This window comes from Thunnus maccoyii, chromosome 20, assembly GCF_910596095.1.
Source record: "Thunnus maccoyii chromosome 20, fThuMac1.1, whole genome shotgun sequence".
Classification (NCBI taxonomy): domain Eukaryota; kingdom Metazoa; phylum Chordata; class Actinopteri; order Scombriformes; family Scombridae; genus Thunnus; species Thunnus maccoyii.
The window spans coordinates 25,386,237-25,402,842 of record NC_056552.1 but is presented as its reverse complement, the minus strand read 5'-3'; the positions used below and the strand labels follow the sequence as shown (position 1 = coordinate 25,402,842).

The 16,606-nt window shown below is 38.3% G+C and overlaps 1 protein-coding gene across 1 annotated transcript; it reads right to left on the bottom strand.

The window, feature by feature from the left end:
* Nucleotides 1–5,057: 5,057 nt before the first annotated feature.
* On the bottom strand, nucleotides 5,058–10,013 carry LOC121887638 (nucleoside diphosphate kinase B-like). Its single transcript, XM_042398560.1, has 5 exons — nucleotides 9,907–10,013; nucleotides 7,512–7,644; nucleotides 5,891–5,992; nucleotides 5,575–5,687; nucleotides 5,058–5,452 (listed from the first exon to the last, which is right to left on the bottom strand). Exons 2-5 carry the CDS (start codon nucleotides 7,638–7,640, stop codon nucleotides 5,338–5,340), a joined length of 459 nt encoding a protein of 152 aa, XP_042254494.1. The 5' UTR covers nucleotides 7,641–7,644; nucleotides 9,907–10,013; the 3' UTR covers nucleotides 5,058–5,337.
* Between the last annotated feature and the right edge of the window lie 6,593 nt (nucleotides 10,014–16,606).

Here is a 16,606-nt window from a genome sequence, read left to right as displayed (position 1 = left end):
AAAAGTGGCATAAATACATAGATTCTATATATATATTCTTCATGACTATGATGGTATGGAGAAACAAATCCTGATTAGTCAGAAAGCCACGCATGGCCGTGGAGATGACAAGACTCCTTCTCTTTCATTCTTCTTAGAGCTAGATTTTTGCAGCTGTTTATCTACTACCTCCTGATGCTAGCCACGTTTAGCTAAAACACGAGTGTGAAATAGACTGGCAGTGTGTTAGCATATGCAAATGAAAATGATGACCTAAAAATGATCCACTTGAAGACTAGACACCAAACATGGAAAAATTTTATAACAGCACATGAGGTAGTCTTCTAATTTGAATGATATGCAATAATAATAGATCCCATATTATTTTGCTATGTTAAATAAAACTTATAGCACCCGCAAATGTCAAGATCACTACATTAATATAATTAACATATGAGATAATTTTAACAAAATGGTATTGTATAACTGATTTTTGTGATCAAGGGTTCATATACAGAATACTCACTGTATGGCCAAAGGCTGTATTGAAATACAGAAGAGATTTAAACTTCTCAGTGACGGTAAAAGATCCATAATTTCTCTTTCTACCAGTAAGGTTCATGATTCAATTCTCAGGAAGTTTGTGTTTCTTTTTTTTGGTTGTAGGGGTCATACCTACAGGTCTGAATCAGCTGGGTTTGGAAAGCTCAAAGGCATCTTCATCATGTGCATCTATTGTATGGAAGCAAATAAGTGCCCTAATGACTGTTTTTTTAGTGACTGAAAAACTACTTGTGAAATCACTGTTGGATACTTGATGTTGAAATTTAATACCACTGAATTTATAGTATTGAGATGTTTTATTTTGAAAATCAGCTGTCTTAATATGGGTGTAGTAAGTAATTCGAAACACTTGATTTTATTTTTTAAGATCGACTAATTGTCTCAGTTATGGAATGTTTTAAGGGTTCATGAATTCAGATCAAAATTCATCTGTCCAGTTTTTGAAACGCTATATTCAAGTTAATCTTAATCTTTTAATTTGTGTAAACAACTTCATATTTTTTTTAATATCTTTTCTTTCAGGACTTCAGGGGCTCTCTAAATAAGTCAAATTCAAATCAGGTAAAAAAAAAAAAGCAAGGTTGAGCAAATTGGCTTGGTGAAAGTTCAAGATTAAAAATGTAAACTTTGTAATTCATGCTACCACGGCTACTTCTTCCTCTTGTTCTGGCAGATTAGAGCCCAAAAGATGTTTTAGATTTAAAAAAATAAATACATTTTGCAGCTTAAGGGGCACTGAACAAACTGAATTTGAGCAACTTGAATGTAGTTTGTCACATATTCAACTAGAACTGCAACTAATGATTATGAACATAATCTATTACTCTGTCAATTATTTTCTTGATTAGTCGATTGGTTCTTAAAATGTCAGAAAATTGTGAAAAATGTTGATCTTTCCTTGATGACATCCTCAAATGTCTTGTTTTGTCCACCATATTGTCCACAATATTCAGTTTACTGTCAAAAAAGGACTACAGAAACATTTAAGAGGCTGGAATCAGAGAATTTGGACAGTTTTTTCTTAAAAAATGACAAAATGATAAATTGATCATCAAAATAGTTGCTGATTAATTTAATAGTGGGCAACTAATCGATTAATCGACTTGCAGCTCTATATTCAATGCTATTTTTGAAAATTGCACCATTTGAAATGAGCTAAAGGATATTTTAAAGACAGGCATTCAAACCACATCAATTCAGGTGGATGATTTTCAAAGTAAAATATTTCAGTGCTATATAATCTGGTATTTAAATTTCAACACTAAGTATTGGGCAGTGGTTGAATTTCACATTTAGGTAAGCAGTTGCTCATAAGATTCCTGTTTTTACGGCTCTTATTTGCTTCCACACTACCTAAACAAAGGTCTTAGAATATCTCACTTACAATTTCATGAATGTTGTCCATGTTCTGTCTTCATGTTAATTTCTACGTTTGAGTGACGACACAAAAAGAACACTTAAATGTTTGTTGCATTTTTGGTTCAGTCTGCTTTTTGTAGCTTCCTGTTTTCCTTTTATTTCTCTATGGGATATGACATTTGTTTTCTACCAGTTTCCTTTAATTTGTCTACTGATCAGACTGGATACAAAGCTTAGCTGAAACGCTAAGCTTCTAAGACCAAATGAGCAATAAAAGACAGTGTCTCACAATCATTTGAAGCAGATACAGTAGGTTTCAGGTTAGGATGGGACATAGAAGTTGTTTTCCTCTGAATGAAGCATTAAGTACTTCATGACCAAACTGCATTAATATCTTAGTACAAAAAAGAAAAAAAGACTGTTCTATGGACTAACTGCTGCTACCCTCGTTTAGATTAACCCTAAATAATCAAATGCACAATCAACACTGTTTTGTTTTAGATATTAAACTTTCTTGTTTCACCTTGATCCCCAAATCTAAAAATGGAACAAGTTTGATCTCCATCCACGGGTAGCTGTGTATTTGAAGTGTTTGGGCATCAGTAGTTGGAGATGAAAGCAATGAGTTGATTGGGGGACTAGGTGCACTGATCAACTGAATGCATGTAGAACAGAACGCGTTGTGCCGATGTCGTGCTGAGCTTGTTTTTTTGTTGTAACCGTCATTGGTTGTTCTTCAGTCTGTCTGTGTTTTCCTCTTCCACTGTGATCAGGAAGGTATGGAAGCCCATTTCTGCCATGAAAAGAAAAAAAATATTCAAAATTATGCATGAAAAAAATAAAAAATGGAGAAACTAAGTCAAAATTACAAAATTTGACTTGGTAAGTTAAAATTATAAGATAGCCAGTCAAAATTTTGACAAGTATAATCATCTTGAAGGTACTATCTCATAATTCCAATCATAATTTTATCTCGTAATTCATAATTTCAATTTACAATCTTATAAATTTGGCTTAATCACATTTTTTTATGTCGTATCTTATGTTAGACAACACAATTTGACTTAATATTCATAGTTTAGAGTAAATTTTGTGTTGTGATTCATAATTTAGATTTACTATCTTTATTCTTGACTTGGTCTAAAATATGAAATGCTATCTCTTAATTTCTACTTAGTACTTCTAAACTTAGATTTAGTGAGTCAAAATTATGACTCTATCTAATAGTTTTGACTTACCATGAATATTTTTATTTTTATCATACATAACATTTCATCCATTTCTTTTCTATTCCTGGCGGTAATGGGCTTCCATAGCAAAGACTTATTATGGCAGAGTTCTTCCTGCACCTGAACTGGTTCAGCCGGACGTGGGCAGTGATGAGGAGGCCAGAGTTGGGTATTTGTTTTTTTCTTGGATACTAACACGGGTCTTTTGTATGTGATCCCTCCCCCACCTCCCCCTGCCCCCCCGATTATATTAAACCATTATATTGTGGTGCTATATATATTTGATAAAAATGACTTAATGTATTGGGATTACTATTGTCTGAAAATAATTGTGAGTTGAGAGGGTAATGGTGCAAAATTTATTTTGGATACAAATACACAAAAAAAAAAATCTATGTTAATAGTTATAAATCTATTGATATTAACACTGACCCTTGAGGTACATTATTAGATTGCAGTTTAAAGTTTGTACATCTTTTTGATAGTGTATACCAGTTTTCTTTCATATGGTAAATTTGTGCTGTGATCAAGCTTTGATAGACTTTGTAAATAAAGCCAAATGTTTGGATCATTATATTGGTTGTAATGGATGGCTTCTTTGTTTACAGGCGTTGCAAACTGTTTCCGCATGGCTGTGAAAGTTTATCTGGTGATTTTTGTAAGATCTGACTTTTACACTGAATAAAAAGGCTTATGACTTCAAACACTGTGGAGTCTCTTTGTCAAGAGTTTCAGCACTTTCAATCTTTCAAGGGCACGGTGTCCTTTATCCACAGGCAGCTTGGCTCTAATCCAGGCAGAACTTGGCATGAACATTAAAAGACCTACAAATCATCTATACTTGACATGTTTAATGCAGGCTGTAAAGTTTAGGATTTTTAAATGTATTATTCTATCAATCTAGACATTTTATTAATCTCTTTCCATAAACTATGAAAATTAAATACACACTTGTGTAAATGAAGTCAGTGTTACATTACTGTGGCACAGTAAACAGCATTATCTCATGCTGATAATGTAACTAATGTAAATTGAAAGCTTCAGTGTGTGTACTGCACATTTTTATACCACGGACATGTGGAATAGTTTCAATATTTCAGATAAACCAACCTTTGTCATCAGAAGTTGCTCCACAGTCCTGTCAGATGAGCTCAGTTCCCCCTCAATCAACACATCATCATGTTCCAAATGTGTTCATTCATTTTAAACCAGATGTTTTTTATGTATACTTGGCATCACACCAATATGTACTTCTATTTATGTGTTGATTTTGCTAAGACAAAAATATGTGGTTGCACTTTGTTATGAATTAATTTCTGGTTTGTTAATTAGCTGAGCTGCTCCACAGTATTCTCTGAGGTAATGTATCCCTTGTTGGGTTACTGCTTTAAAAGATTCTTATACTCACATGTCCATATGTACATGTATTTATTCCTGCCATACATGTCCTTAGTCTACTCAGACTCAAACTACACTGAGATGAGGACAAACTGCACTTGCATTTTGTGTAATAATCCTTAAATTCAGGTGAAGCTAATGTGACTTCAGCAGTCTGAGATCACAAATCAAGCGGAGGGTCTTTAAGAATTTTCTCTCCACTGCAGCTCAGCAAGGAAACAGTCTGTGAAAGATGGAATTCCATATTAAAGAGACTGAATTAGACAAATCAAGTTGGCATTTTCCAGACTGCATTCACTTTAAATAACCTGCACTCAACCCACAGCTCTCTGCCTGCTGCTGCTGTCACACAGCACAAAGCAAACCTCCTAACCTCAGATTAAAGCTTTTCTCTAAATAATCCTGCTTGAGAGCAGATATCAACCATCAGAAATGCATCATTTATCTCTATAGTGGAGTTCAGCAGGTTACACAGGATCACATCTACATTAGCACCATATGTAATCTGACCAATGACAGAAGAGACAGTTGGTATTGTGAGCATTTTATTGGAAAGCAGATCACCTTTAACAAAACTGACAGTCAAAGACAAGTTCATGTAAATAACTGAATATTCATGGAATGAAATGGAATGTTTCTAAAAGGGAATGGAGCTTGGGAATGGATCCGGACTAGACACGGACCTCTGCAGTGAGCAGATCCGTGTACAGTATGATGATGTGTAGGCAGGCTACAGGTGAAAACAGGAAATCTGAGGCAAAAGTTTCACTGGTTTCCAACCAGAGTGTGAGGTCTGCGGCAGGTGAGCTCAGTAGAGCCAGCTGAAGGCACAGCTGCTGTAGCTGACCAGCTCCTCTTGTGTGAACCACAGGGAGATCTCCTTGGTGGCACTCTCCACTGAGTCACTGCCGTGGATGATGTTCCTGTGAAGAGGACGACGTATCGAGTTAGCAATATGAAGACAATCCAAGAAACAAAACACATTCAATTCCTTAATATCTTCATTAAAATTGATTCCACAGCATTTGATCTTTACAACACTCACTTGCTGACGTCAATGCAGAAGTCTCCTCGGATGGTTCCGGGTTTGGACTCAGCGGGGTTGGTCTCACCCAGCATCACCCTGCCTGTCTTCACCACACCCTTGCCTTCCCACACCTGCAATGCACAACAAAAAAAGGGATGATGGGAGATAAAGCCAGCTGTTATGTGAGCACTTCCTCAGAACGACACATTTCTGTAAGACAAGTTGTGGGTGTTCATTTTCCACAACAGCCAGGCAGCAAGAGCTGCTGAACCTGAAATACTGCTTTCAGGTTCAGCACACACACACACACACCTCACAATGTGTTGTCTCTTACCATGGCAACCACTGGACCAGAGCTCATGTACTTCATGAGGGTGGGAAAGAACGGTCTGTCCTTCAGGTCGATGTAGTGCTGCTTCAGGAGGTCCTCAGAGGCCTGCAGCAGGGAAACAAGGTGCAGATACAGTTTTATACATGTGCACTAGAAATCTAGATTTCATTTACTACACTGGGAGAGACCGTCAGTCTTTCCTGTTAATGAAAGTGAGAAACTGGATTCTTCTTGCAAACCAAAATAAATAAAATAGATGGTTTAATACTTTTCAGACCTCTTTAAAACTGCAGATTTGTAACTTTCTTGACATTCAGTATATTAAACCAGTAATCATGTCTGAACTTGTTGAAATTATGACATTGCATGTTAGTGCAGCAGCAGGATCTGGACTACATCACCAAGCTACAGTACATAAAGAGACATTTCACTGCAATATTACTTAACTAGCAGGACTGATTACTGCAATGTTTCCCTAATTCAAGACATTTAACACTACACATCTGCAGCTCTCATTCTGTTCCAACATCAATATGCAAAAATACAGCATCAACTTTCAAGGTTTCCAAATCCTAAATCCTCTGCACTGCAGTAAAACGCAGTGGGCTGCTGGTCCGGCACAAACACACCAACGCTGACACAATATACTATTCTCCTACCGACTAAGCTCCTGTCATTTTAAGCCTTAAACGCTCAGAAACATGGCACATTTAAAACATGTCTGCTGGTGTCCTACATAGCAGAGTCATGACAGCTATCAGGCTGTTATTGACCAGTGATGCTGGATGAGTTCAATAACTACACACACAGTCTGATACACTGAACTAACAGCCCTCCCTCCTCCTGAACACCACATCCTGTTTCATTCCCAGCTGACATGACAAGCTTAAAACACACCTGGTCACATGATCAATACATGACACGGCTACCTTAAGACTCCAGTCACACCAGTCCACATAAGCTGATGTCTTTACTGATCTGATGTTGGAGGACGGATATCACTACTGCTGTCAAATCTGACAGACTCAGTGTGAAAGTCAAGTGAACAATAGCTATAAATAGTAGACGTGCATTCACTTTACAGTCTATTGAGACAAGAAGCAAGAAGACATTTAATATATTGAGTAATCAGAGCAGTGTCTGTGCTGCTGATACATTAGTAGAGCAGCAGGAAGTGAAACTAAAAGGAACCAACTATCTAATCTGAGCCGTTGGGGTTAATTTACTTCACCTCACTTATCCAGAACGGGACATTTTCTGCATTCAGACCTAGCAGACAGGTGTTATTCAAGACTAATTCTTGCATAATATGAGGCAGCTATATACAGTAAGTGATCACACACACTTCATGGTAAAGTTAAGCAGCCCCTCTGTCACAGATCACATATTAGAGGATCAGCAGACCTCGACTCTCTCTGCTAATCGGTTGTGCTACAGTCAGGAATAGACGGGCGAGCTAATCAGCTCACCGGAGGTCTTAACGGTCGCTCTGCACACTCACAAGATAATGTGCATACTCACTAAAAATAACCGGTAACAATTATGAAAGCAGATGACTCCAGGCCTTCGAGGTTAATAATAAAAGCAGATGCATGACAGATAACAAAATCAACTGTTAACTTACGTGGAGCATCTTCAGGCCAACAAGTTTGAAGCCTTTCATCTCGAACCTCTTGATGATGTCTCCGATGAGACCTCTCTGCACGCCATCGGGCTTGATGGCGAGGAATGTGCGTTCCTTTAGCTCAGCCATGATTCTGAAAGCAAGCAGAACAAAACAGAATGAAGACAGAGGGAAAAAAAAGCTGAGGGAAGAACTGAAGGAGGGACAAAGCCAGACGGTGACTCACGCCTCTTGGTTGCATTTGGCACAGTCGGAGGTGGGGCCGGCTGCCGAGGGCCCCGACCCCATTGCGCAGAGCAATGCATAGACGACGCGGCCCCAGTAAGCGGAGATCTGACAGTGATAACCTTTGCTGCACTGCAGTGACTTTGCCTGCCAGCTCCGCCCACAGACCTTTATCCTTTACACCGGTCCTACGCGCACCGCAGCACACCTCATGAACACAGCCAGGCCTGATAGTCATCAGCTATCAGGCCTGATTTGTATAATTGTTAGACAGCAGCTGCTGTCTAACAATTATACAAATGAGGCTTTCCTGCCAATTCCCACGGAAGCTCATTCCTAAAGCAGTACATAATATGCACCATGTATTGATTTCATTTAGCACACTTTTAATGAATAACTCCACCTTATTGCTAGAGCCAAAACCATGAGTCAGTTATTTTAAAAATTGAACAGAAATTAACTGTAGTCACATTAAACAGTTTATGCAGCATTTGTTGTTTTTCCTCTTTTTCATAGTTATTTGGGGTTTTGGGCTGTTAGACAAAAAAAAAAAAAAAAAAGCATTTTAAAACATGTTATCTTGAGCTCTGGGAAATTATGGGCTTTTATCACCATTTTGACACTTACAGGTTATAAATAATGATTATTGTAAGTTACAGCCCTGCTATAGTGAACAGCAGGTCAGCTACACATGCACACATCAATGTGAAGTGTGTCTACAGGCAACATAGGAATTCAATTTGCAATAATAAAATATTTACTTCGGATTTGAAGGGAGCTTTTCTTTAAGTTTCCCTTCAGTCTGTATTCAATCATGTCGTTCTTTCCAGGAAACTTCAGTAGTGAAATATTCAGACGTTACAGATCAGTAAAAATAATGTGATTGTTCTATGATGGAAACAGGCTAATTGTTGGTTTATTTTATCTATGAGGAAACCTGAGGTGGTGACTAATTTGTGACTTTTGTTCAAGCTGTGAATAAACTCATGTTTACACTGGTGAAGTTTTAAAGTCTTGCTTTCAGGTCATGAGCTCGATTACACAATGGCTGACTTCCAAGTCCGGTTCCTCATGTGAGCAACATTACCTAAAGTCATTCTCACCTGGATAAAAATAGAAAATAAATAAATAAATAATGCCTTTAGGCTAAAATATAAATAACTCAAACCCTGCAGTTCATCATGAACATCATTTAACAAGTATCTAAATATTTAGAGGTTTTTCTTGCTGACGTGTGTCCTGGGCGGTGGTTTGTTAACAGTAGCAGCTGCCTCAGTGTGTCATGAGAACACAGTGTTCATTTATGTTACAGCTACAACAGAAACTGCAGTATGAAACCAGTCTGAGCTAACAGCTGTAACGTGATCGACAGAGGTGGCTGAGCGCCGTTTAGTCTCCACTACAGCTCTGTGTGGAACTGTGCAAATCCGAAGAGGAACTACAGGAGATTTACGGAGATAATCACGACACGGGAGCATGGTGTGAGAGAGTGAGGATACGGAGAAACGAGAGAGTTGCCTCAGAGTTGATCGGGTCTGATCAAAAGTCATGACCTGCCGGTACAGACAGTTACTGGGCTGATCTGTGCTGTTTTATCAGCACGCCACGTGTCCCCCGGACATTAAAACGCTAAGGTGCTGCAGCACTGAGTGTGCCGGCTGCAGGTGACAGCAGGTATGAAGCCTGCAATCACAGGCCAAAGCAGCAAATGTCAGCTTCCTTACATGCCGACAGAGCTCATTCATTTCAATATGCAGCATAAAGCAGACAGGCCCGGGCCTTCAGGCGCCACATGGCCTGTTGTCCGCGCTGCTGCGGGGAGGAGAAAGAAAAAAAAAAAAAAAAAAAAAAAAAAAAAGAGAAAAAAAAAGGAAAAAAAAAAAAAATCACTTCCAGGCAACACATCAGAGTAACGTTAGCGGCGCGGAAGGAAAACGCCTCACTGCGCTAAGACCGCACCCGTTATATCTGCCTCGTATTATAGCACTGCTGTAATTAGTGTTTTACAGCCAAGTTACAACCACTGGCTGGAAAAACCAGACTTCTACAAAAAGCTAATGAAAGCTAGCACCAGACTCGGCCGTATCAACAACAAGGTCAATAGAATTATATTAATATAAACAGTTTATACAAATAATACAAGAATAAGAAGAAGAATATTGAAAATTACTTGACAATGAAGCTCTGGTTGGGTGTCTGCCTGCAGTTGCTCCGTTAGATGCGGGAGAAGACCTACTGATTCTGCGCGTCCGGCTTTTATGTTGTGAAGGCGGAGACTGACGCAACGGCGAGTCACTGGGGCCAAAAATGATGCATGGTAATGTCGCGAAGGCACCATGGTTGTGGAAGCCTGACAATTTTGCTCTGGCCGACCTCTAGAGCAACTATGGAAGAGTGCAGACTCATTATTACTTTCTTATCTAATGTTGTGTTTGTTAAGAGGGAGGTGTTTATTGTCGGTTTCTACTGTATGCCTTCATGTTTGTGAATGAATCATCTTCAATTAAAAAATGAAAAAATGTAATTTTCAAAGAAACTACCATCATTTTCTCTGTTCTTCATGATTTCACACATAAACATAAAGAGTATAGTACAATCGATAACAATAATTACATGTTTGAAAACACATATAATTGCCTTTATATCTATATTTTTAATCAATCTTCTTACTATTCTTTTGTTATTATTATCTTACTTTATTGTCCATCTCTTTTATATTTCCTGTTACAAGACTTGATTATAATTTCAATTCACATTGGTTAACATTTGGACTGCGATGAAATGGAATGTGTTATGATAAAGTTTAAAAAAGAATATCTGTGCTGCTGCCTGTTGACGAGCCTCTCAGTGTTGTAGCACACATCACTACAAGTCGAGTGCAAAACCGCTTACATGAAAAAAATCCAGTGACACTCATTAATGTGATAAAAGCTCCTCTGCTGATGGCCACTAGAGTGGGCAAATCCCTAGACTCTGTGTGGATGGAATACATATCTATAGGTATAATAATTTGCATATAAGAAAAAACATCACATGTACAACAGCTATCACCACGAGGTTATTGACTGGAGGTCAACAAAATTTCATTTATTTGATTTTTTCTCCTTTATCTTTAGTAAATCTGAATTAGAATCATTATTGCACCTCTTTTTAACTGCTACTACTCTATAAAAAATGGTCAGATGTATTTTTCTTCATATTTAGCTACTTTGGAAAATTGATTTATTTTCTTAAATGCATGATTTTATTTTCATCTGCTCATGCTTATAACTATAAAATGGTTGATGGCTGTAAAAAGACTTTTGTCTGCTATAGGGAAATATCATATCCACAAATCAATATATCAATAATATAGCCTATGTTACATTTTAAATATATTTATTCAGTTTTGATGGGGATGAAACACAGGAGGGAGCAACTGAAGATGACAAATATAGTTGAAGATTAAGATTAAGACATATTATATATAGAGACATGATTGTAAGCTCACCTCCGATCCAGAAATGAAGTTTGGTGATTTGCAGTTGAAAAAGCATCAGGGTTCAAACTGAGTACATTTTTTGACATCTATTTGGATTATTTCAACAAATGTAGTAAATTTAAACAGTCACTGAAATACTGTTAAAACAAGTTAAGACACAAAAGACAAGCTTTAAAAGAACTCACTTTCAAACTACATTTAGTTTTAAAATCACCACAATCCTGCTCACTCAGAAATATAAACATATAATCTCCAATATAACATGAGAACTATGATTCAATCAATATTCAATCAGTGCAATCAATCACATTATGAGTGATAGAAATAATTATTCATCGATCTTATGTTTCTAAAGGGACACATTATTGCTATATATAAACATTTCAGTGCAGGAACTGTTCTAACAACCTCTGGTCAATGTGCACAGATCACAGTGTTATATAAAAAAAAGAACTTACACTCACAAAAGAAGGACATGCAGAGGTTTGATTCTGAGGGTGAATTCATGCTGTGTAATATTTGAATGTGAGGGCAAAACCGCTGTTCAAAGAAATGAGTGATGCACATGAAAGAGGTAACCCTAGAAAGTCCTTGAGTACCAAATTAATATCCAACCAGGATTTTGATTCTGCAGGAATAGAAAGAGAGAAACTCAGGGTTTGTTCAAGTAAACCTGCGAGCATGTTAGATTCACAGTGTCAGTTACCATGGTAACTGACCCAGAGCTTAAGGGTTAACAAACTCAGATCAGACCAATCAACCAAATTCCACCAATATATTAAATTTTTTTAAAAACATACAAGTTCTGACCAACACAACAAAGTGAAACAACTATGTCAATCATTTCTATGATACTCAGCTTTCTGATATAAGACAAGATCGTTTTATGGCATTCATGGCAACATGTATTCATCATCTAAACTTGGGATCCACTTCAGTTGATTAATACATTTGCTTTATTTAATATGTTTTCATTCAAGTATTTGTTTCATTTGTTTCCTGTTTGCTTTGATTCCTAATTGTTTTCTTTGAGGTCCACTTCCTGGTTGAAGATGGTGCTCTCATGAACTTGTGCACACGATGATCTGATCAACAGGGTTTCAGATACATACCCAACAGTATATTACAGAAAATTCTTTCATATTTGGAATTTTTCCAGCTGTGGGCTTATCTTATTGTGAAGGGATGCTGAATTGTCAGGCAGATTTTGTTCTGGGACTCGTGGTTTAAGGATTTCTCCTAATGGCTTTTTCCTTTCATGTGGCAATCAAATATTTCAACTGTATGCATTTTATCATTCTTTTTGTGATTGTTATTGCTGCTATTTCCTCTTTACCTTTAGAGAACTGTACCTGGTGACGTCTGATTGACTATTGTTTGCTAGTTGTACTGAATTAGGCTACAGTACATTGAGTATTTATTCCTCACACTTGATTAGATTGGAAGTTTTGATTTGTGCGAGGGTTTTCCAATATGTTTTGATTTTGTATTTATTGCATGTGGAGGATGAATGATGAACCTGTGCTGGGACCTGAGAGAAAAGGGGATTTCCATAGCAATTATACATATGATGTTATACAATGTTAAATTTAGTTTCCTACAGGCCCCTATAGTGAGATCTTCACCTTTCTGGTTTCAGTTGATCATTATGCTCCACTTCCAGGCTACTGTTATGTAAAAGCTACCCACTACTACTGTCATGATAAGATAATGTCTTGGTGATGGATTATGGGGGGAAAGCGTGCAAACATGTACTGTAAATACAGTTTATACGTCCATATCTGCAGGCATCCTCTTACAGGAGAGCTTTTAAGAGGAATTATAGGTTAAAATATGCAGCTAATGGCTTTCACAGTACGAGCTACATACTAGTCACTACATAACTACATTTTATGCAATGCCCAGTGACTACATAAAGTCACTGGGCGTTGCATAAAATGAATGGAAATCATCTTAATGCAGCCTGTGATACTAAGGCCATCAATAGCTGTACTGTATCTTCTACTTAAAGCGCTCCCATTCCTATCTCACTCACTTAACTCAATGTAGATTAATGGAATTTTTCTGAGCCTGACTTCTAGCAGTATGAAAATATTAGGTATGTCGACCCAGACCAAATCTGCCTCTGAGATTGAATCTGCTTTGAAACATTAAGTTTTCAGCCTTTGCTTCCTTGGCTGCCTGCCACTCGCAGCGAATGAGACCCAGAGATAAAATGTGTCTTCCTACAGGCTGACAGGAACTGTGGCCGTGCTGCATGTCATTAACTCTCATTATTAGACGGGTGGAAGAAGAAAAGAGTTCCAAATAGCCTCTGGGTGACACCACTAGATTTGGTTGCATAAAGAACTCCCTAAGTGAGATATACAGTACCACACACACGCATACAATTATGGACGGTCAGCCTCTCTCACACACACACAAACACACGTTTGTGCAGCTATCTTTCTTAGGACATTGCATTGACTTCCATTGATTGTGGACAGTCTAACCTTAACCAGGACCTCAGAAAGGATGTTTTGCCTCATTAGGACCAGGCTTTGGTCCCCATGAGAACTACTGGTCCTGACAAGGTTGGTGTTTATACTAGAAAAGATCCCAACGAAAAGACACACACACACACATATACGCATACTGCATACGCACATACACTTTATCCATCCTCCCCCAGGTTATCATAAAATACATTAACGCCAATACATTTCATATTTTACAAAAAAAATCCATAATCTTTGACTTCTCCTCTCTTCTCCTTTCCACTCTTGTTTCCTCTCCTCTCCCCTCTCTTCTTGTCATTTCCTCTCCTATTTCCTGTCCTCTTGTTTCTACCGTTCTTGTTTCCTCTTTTTACTTCCTCTCTCCTGCTTCCTTCTCTCCTATCTCCTAACATCCACTTCCTCCTTCCTCCCTCTCTGCACCTCCAGCAGCGGATGCTCTTAGAAAACAAATGGAGAGTTAATCCCTTGGTCTAATCTCCTGCGTTCTACTCCCAGTCCTATTTTTACCAGGGCTTAAGGCCAGGATTAACTGTTTTTTCTTCCTCTCTCTCCTCACTGTGTTATTCAGGAGGATGAAACTATTGACGGTAAAGTGCTGTTGAACACCACTCCAGAAAGCTTGTTAGCTCTGCCTGTGTGTGTGTGTGTGTCTGTGCGTGTGTGTTGTTGTGGTGTTGTGCTGCTGTTGCCATCTTACTACGAAGGCCTCCTGGGGTGTGCAGGCATGACACACTGGGGATTCAGCATAATTGGCATCGCCTCAGCCTTTTGTGATGTGCTCTTTCTTGTGTTTAATACAGAGGGCAGGGCACATCATTCATAGAAAATGTGAAGCGGTAAGTTGTTTGTGCCGTAATGGATTGTAATACAGAGTCATTATTTTGCTTTTAGAGGCAGTTCTCCCAGCCGGTGAGAGTGCAAAGCTGTTTCGTGGAATTGCTTCAGATGTAAAATGATGTTGACAAAAATTTCTCACAGGCAAAAAGGTTGGTTTATTGCCTCAAATTGCTCCTGCACACAGGTAAATGAGGGATTTCAGGTGTCATATAGGTAATTTTTAGTGGCAGGCTGCCAATGTTACTCTAAATCCCACCTGCAACCTGAGGATGGGTGTCTGGATGAGGCTGCACACATACATGAACACACACCTACCAGCAGCACCTAAATGCTGCACCTGCCAGCATTATCTATCACTGCGATGCTCAGGGTGCAGAGTTGCACCAGTTTCCAGAGTTCAGTGACAGAGATGAAAAAGTGTAATTCTTAGCCAGATTCACTTTTATGAAGCCTGTAGATCTCTGTAGCCTCTACCTGCCCACGGGGGATCATTACATAGCTGAGAATCATTACTGTAATATAACATGCATTGTTTTGCGATTGAGGTTATGATGAGCTCATACTGCCTCAGTCCATTGCATCTGACTGTGTTGTTGCATAAGCAGCGCTGTCTGGATTCAAAAGGGCAAAAGTCCCCATATGAAACACATAATTCATAATAATTCTCAAGCTGTCTCACATGATTTTGTATAATCAAGAAACTGCTCGAAATATTCAAAAACAAACACACACACACACGCACACACACACAGAGTCAACTGTCAGCCCCACTTTTCCCCAAAATCAGGAAGTTATTGAGTTAGTATCCCACAGTCCACTCATGAATTCCATTACATTCTCACACACCTGCATTCATGATTCAAAGCTTCAAGCTGTTGCTCCCGGAGCACCAAAGTTCGTTGCATGTGAGCATACAGGAAGCAGATAAATAATTGATGCTGTGTGTGTCTGGTGTAGGCCCATGATACCACCTGCAACTGCCAGAGCTCCCTTAAAGGATAAAACCTTTGAACTTTAATGTTTGAATGGTCGGTGTGAGTAATATTAGTCTAGTATCAGTGCAGGCCCTCTACCATTCATGAACCAAAGCAAATGCACTATCATCAAGAGTGGCAAAAGCTATGGCTTAGTGTAATGGAAACACAGTTTTTTTCTTATATTGCCTAAGTTACTTTGTTTATATTGTATATTTATATTTGTAGTAGTGCGACATCATAGACTCATCTGTATTTAAGAATACATTGCTGAATACTATTCTAATCTTCTTAAAAGGTTTTTAAAGGGGGAATATCATGCACATTTCCAGGTCTATATTTATATTCTGGGGCTCTACTGGAATATCTTTGCATGATTTACAGTTAAAAAAAACCTCAGTATTTAACTCATACTGACTCTTTATGCAGCCCTTCAGTTCAGCCTCTGTCTGAAACAGGCCGTTTTAGCTCCTGTCTCTTTAAGCCCCCCCTCCCTATGAGCCCACTCTGTTCTGATTGGTTAGCTTCTAGAAGCTGTATCAGGTGGCTACATCAACAAATCATGAAACAAACTATAGTAGTAGGATTTCACTACTTTTTCTCATTCTTTACTCAAAATGTCAGCTTCTCAAATACATGTGTACATGTTCGAGCCAAAATCCAGTCCTAAATATGAGAGTGGACAATGTAAACAGCACATGCAAAAACCTTAGAGAAATGGATGACCATTTATGGGCATACATCAACATAACGATCTGACATCAGCTCATCAGCAATGTAGAAACAAAGTGTTCAGAGCAGGTTGAAGCCCTGGCTTTTGACTTGCAGGGAGCATTTTTACATACATTAACCTCAATTTTTGGAAATTTGACCATGTTTAGCATAGATATCCAACATCATAACAGGATATAAATAACAGAAAACCACAAAAAGCATAATATGACTCCTTAAGCTAGTGTTTAAGGAGTCATATTATGCTTTTTATCACATGTAGTTGATGCCTGGAATTACAGAGTGGTGAGACTGAACCAAAACAGTAAAGTTTTAAACCGGTGCCAACTGGCCATCGGGAGATCAGGA

Coding starts and splice junctions, on each gene's coding strand:
- LOC121887638 (XM_042398560.1), bottom strand. CDS start 7,640: ATGGCTGAGCTAAAGGAACGCACATTCCTCGCCATCAAGCCCGATGGC. Junction 5,993..7,511: donor TTGGCCTGAAGATGCTCCAC/GTAAGTTAACAG, acceptor TCCCTGCTGCAG/GCCTCTGAGGACCTCCTGAA. Junction 5,453..5,574: donor TTCTGCATTGACGTCAGCAA/GTGAGTGTTGTA, acceptor TCCTCTTCACAG/GAACATCATCCACGGCAGTG.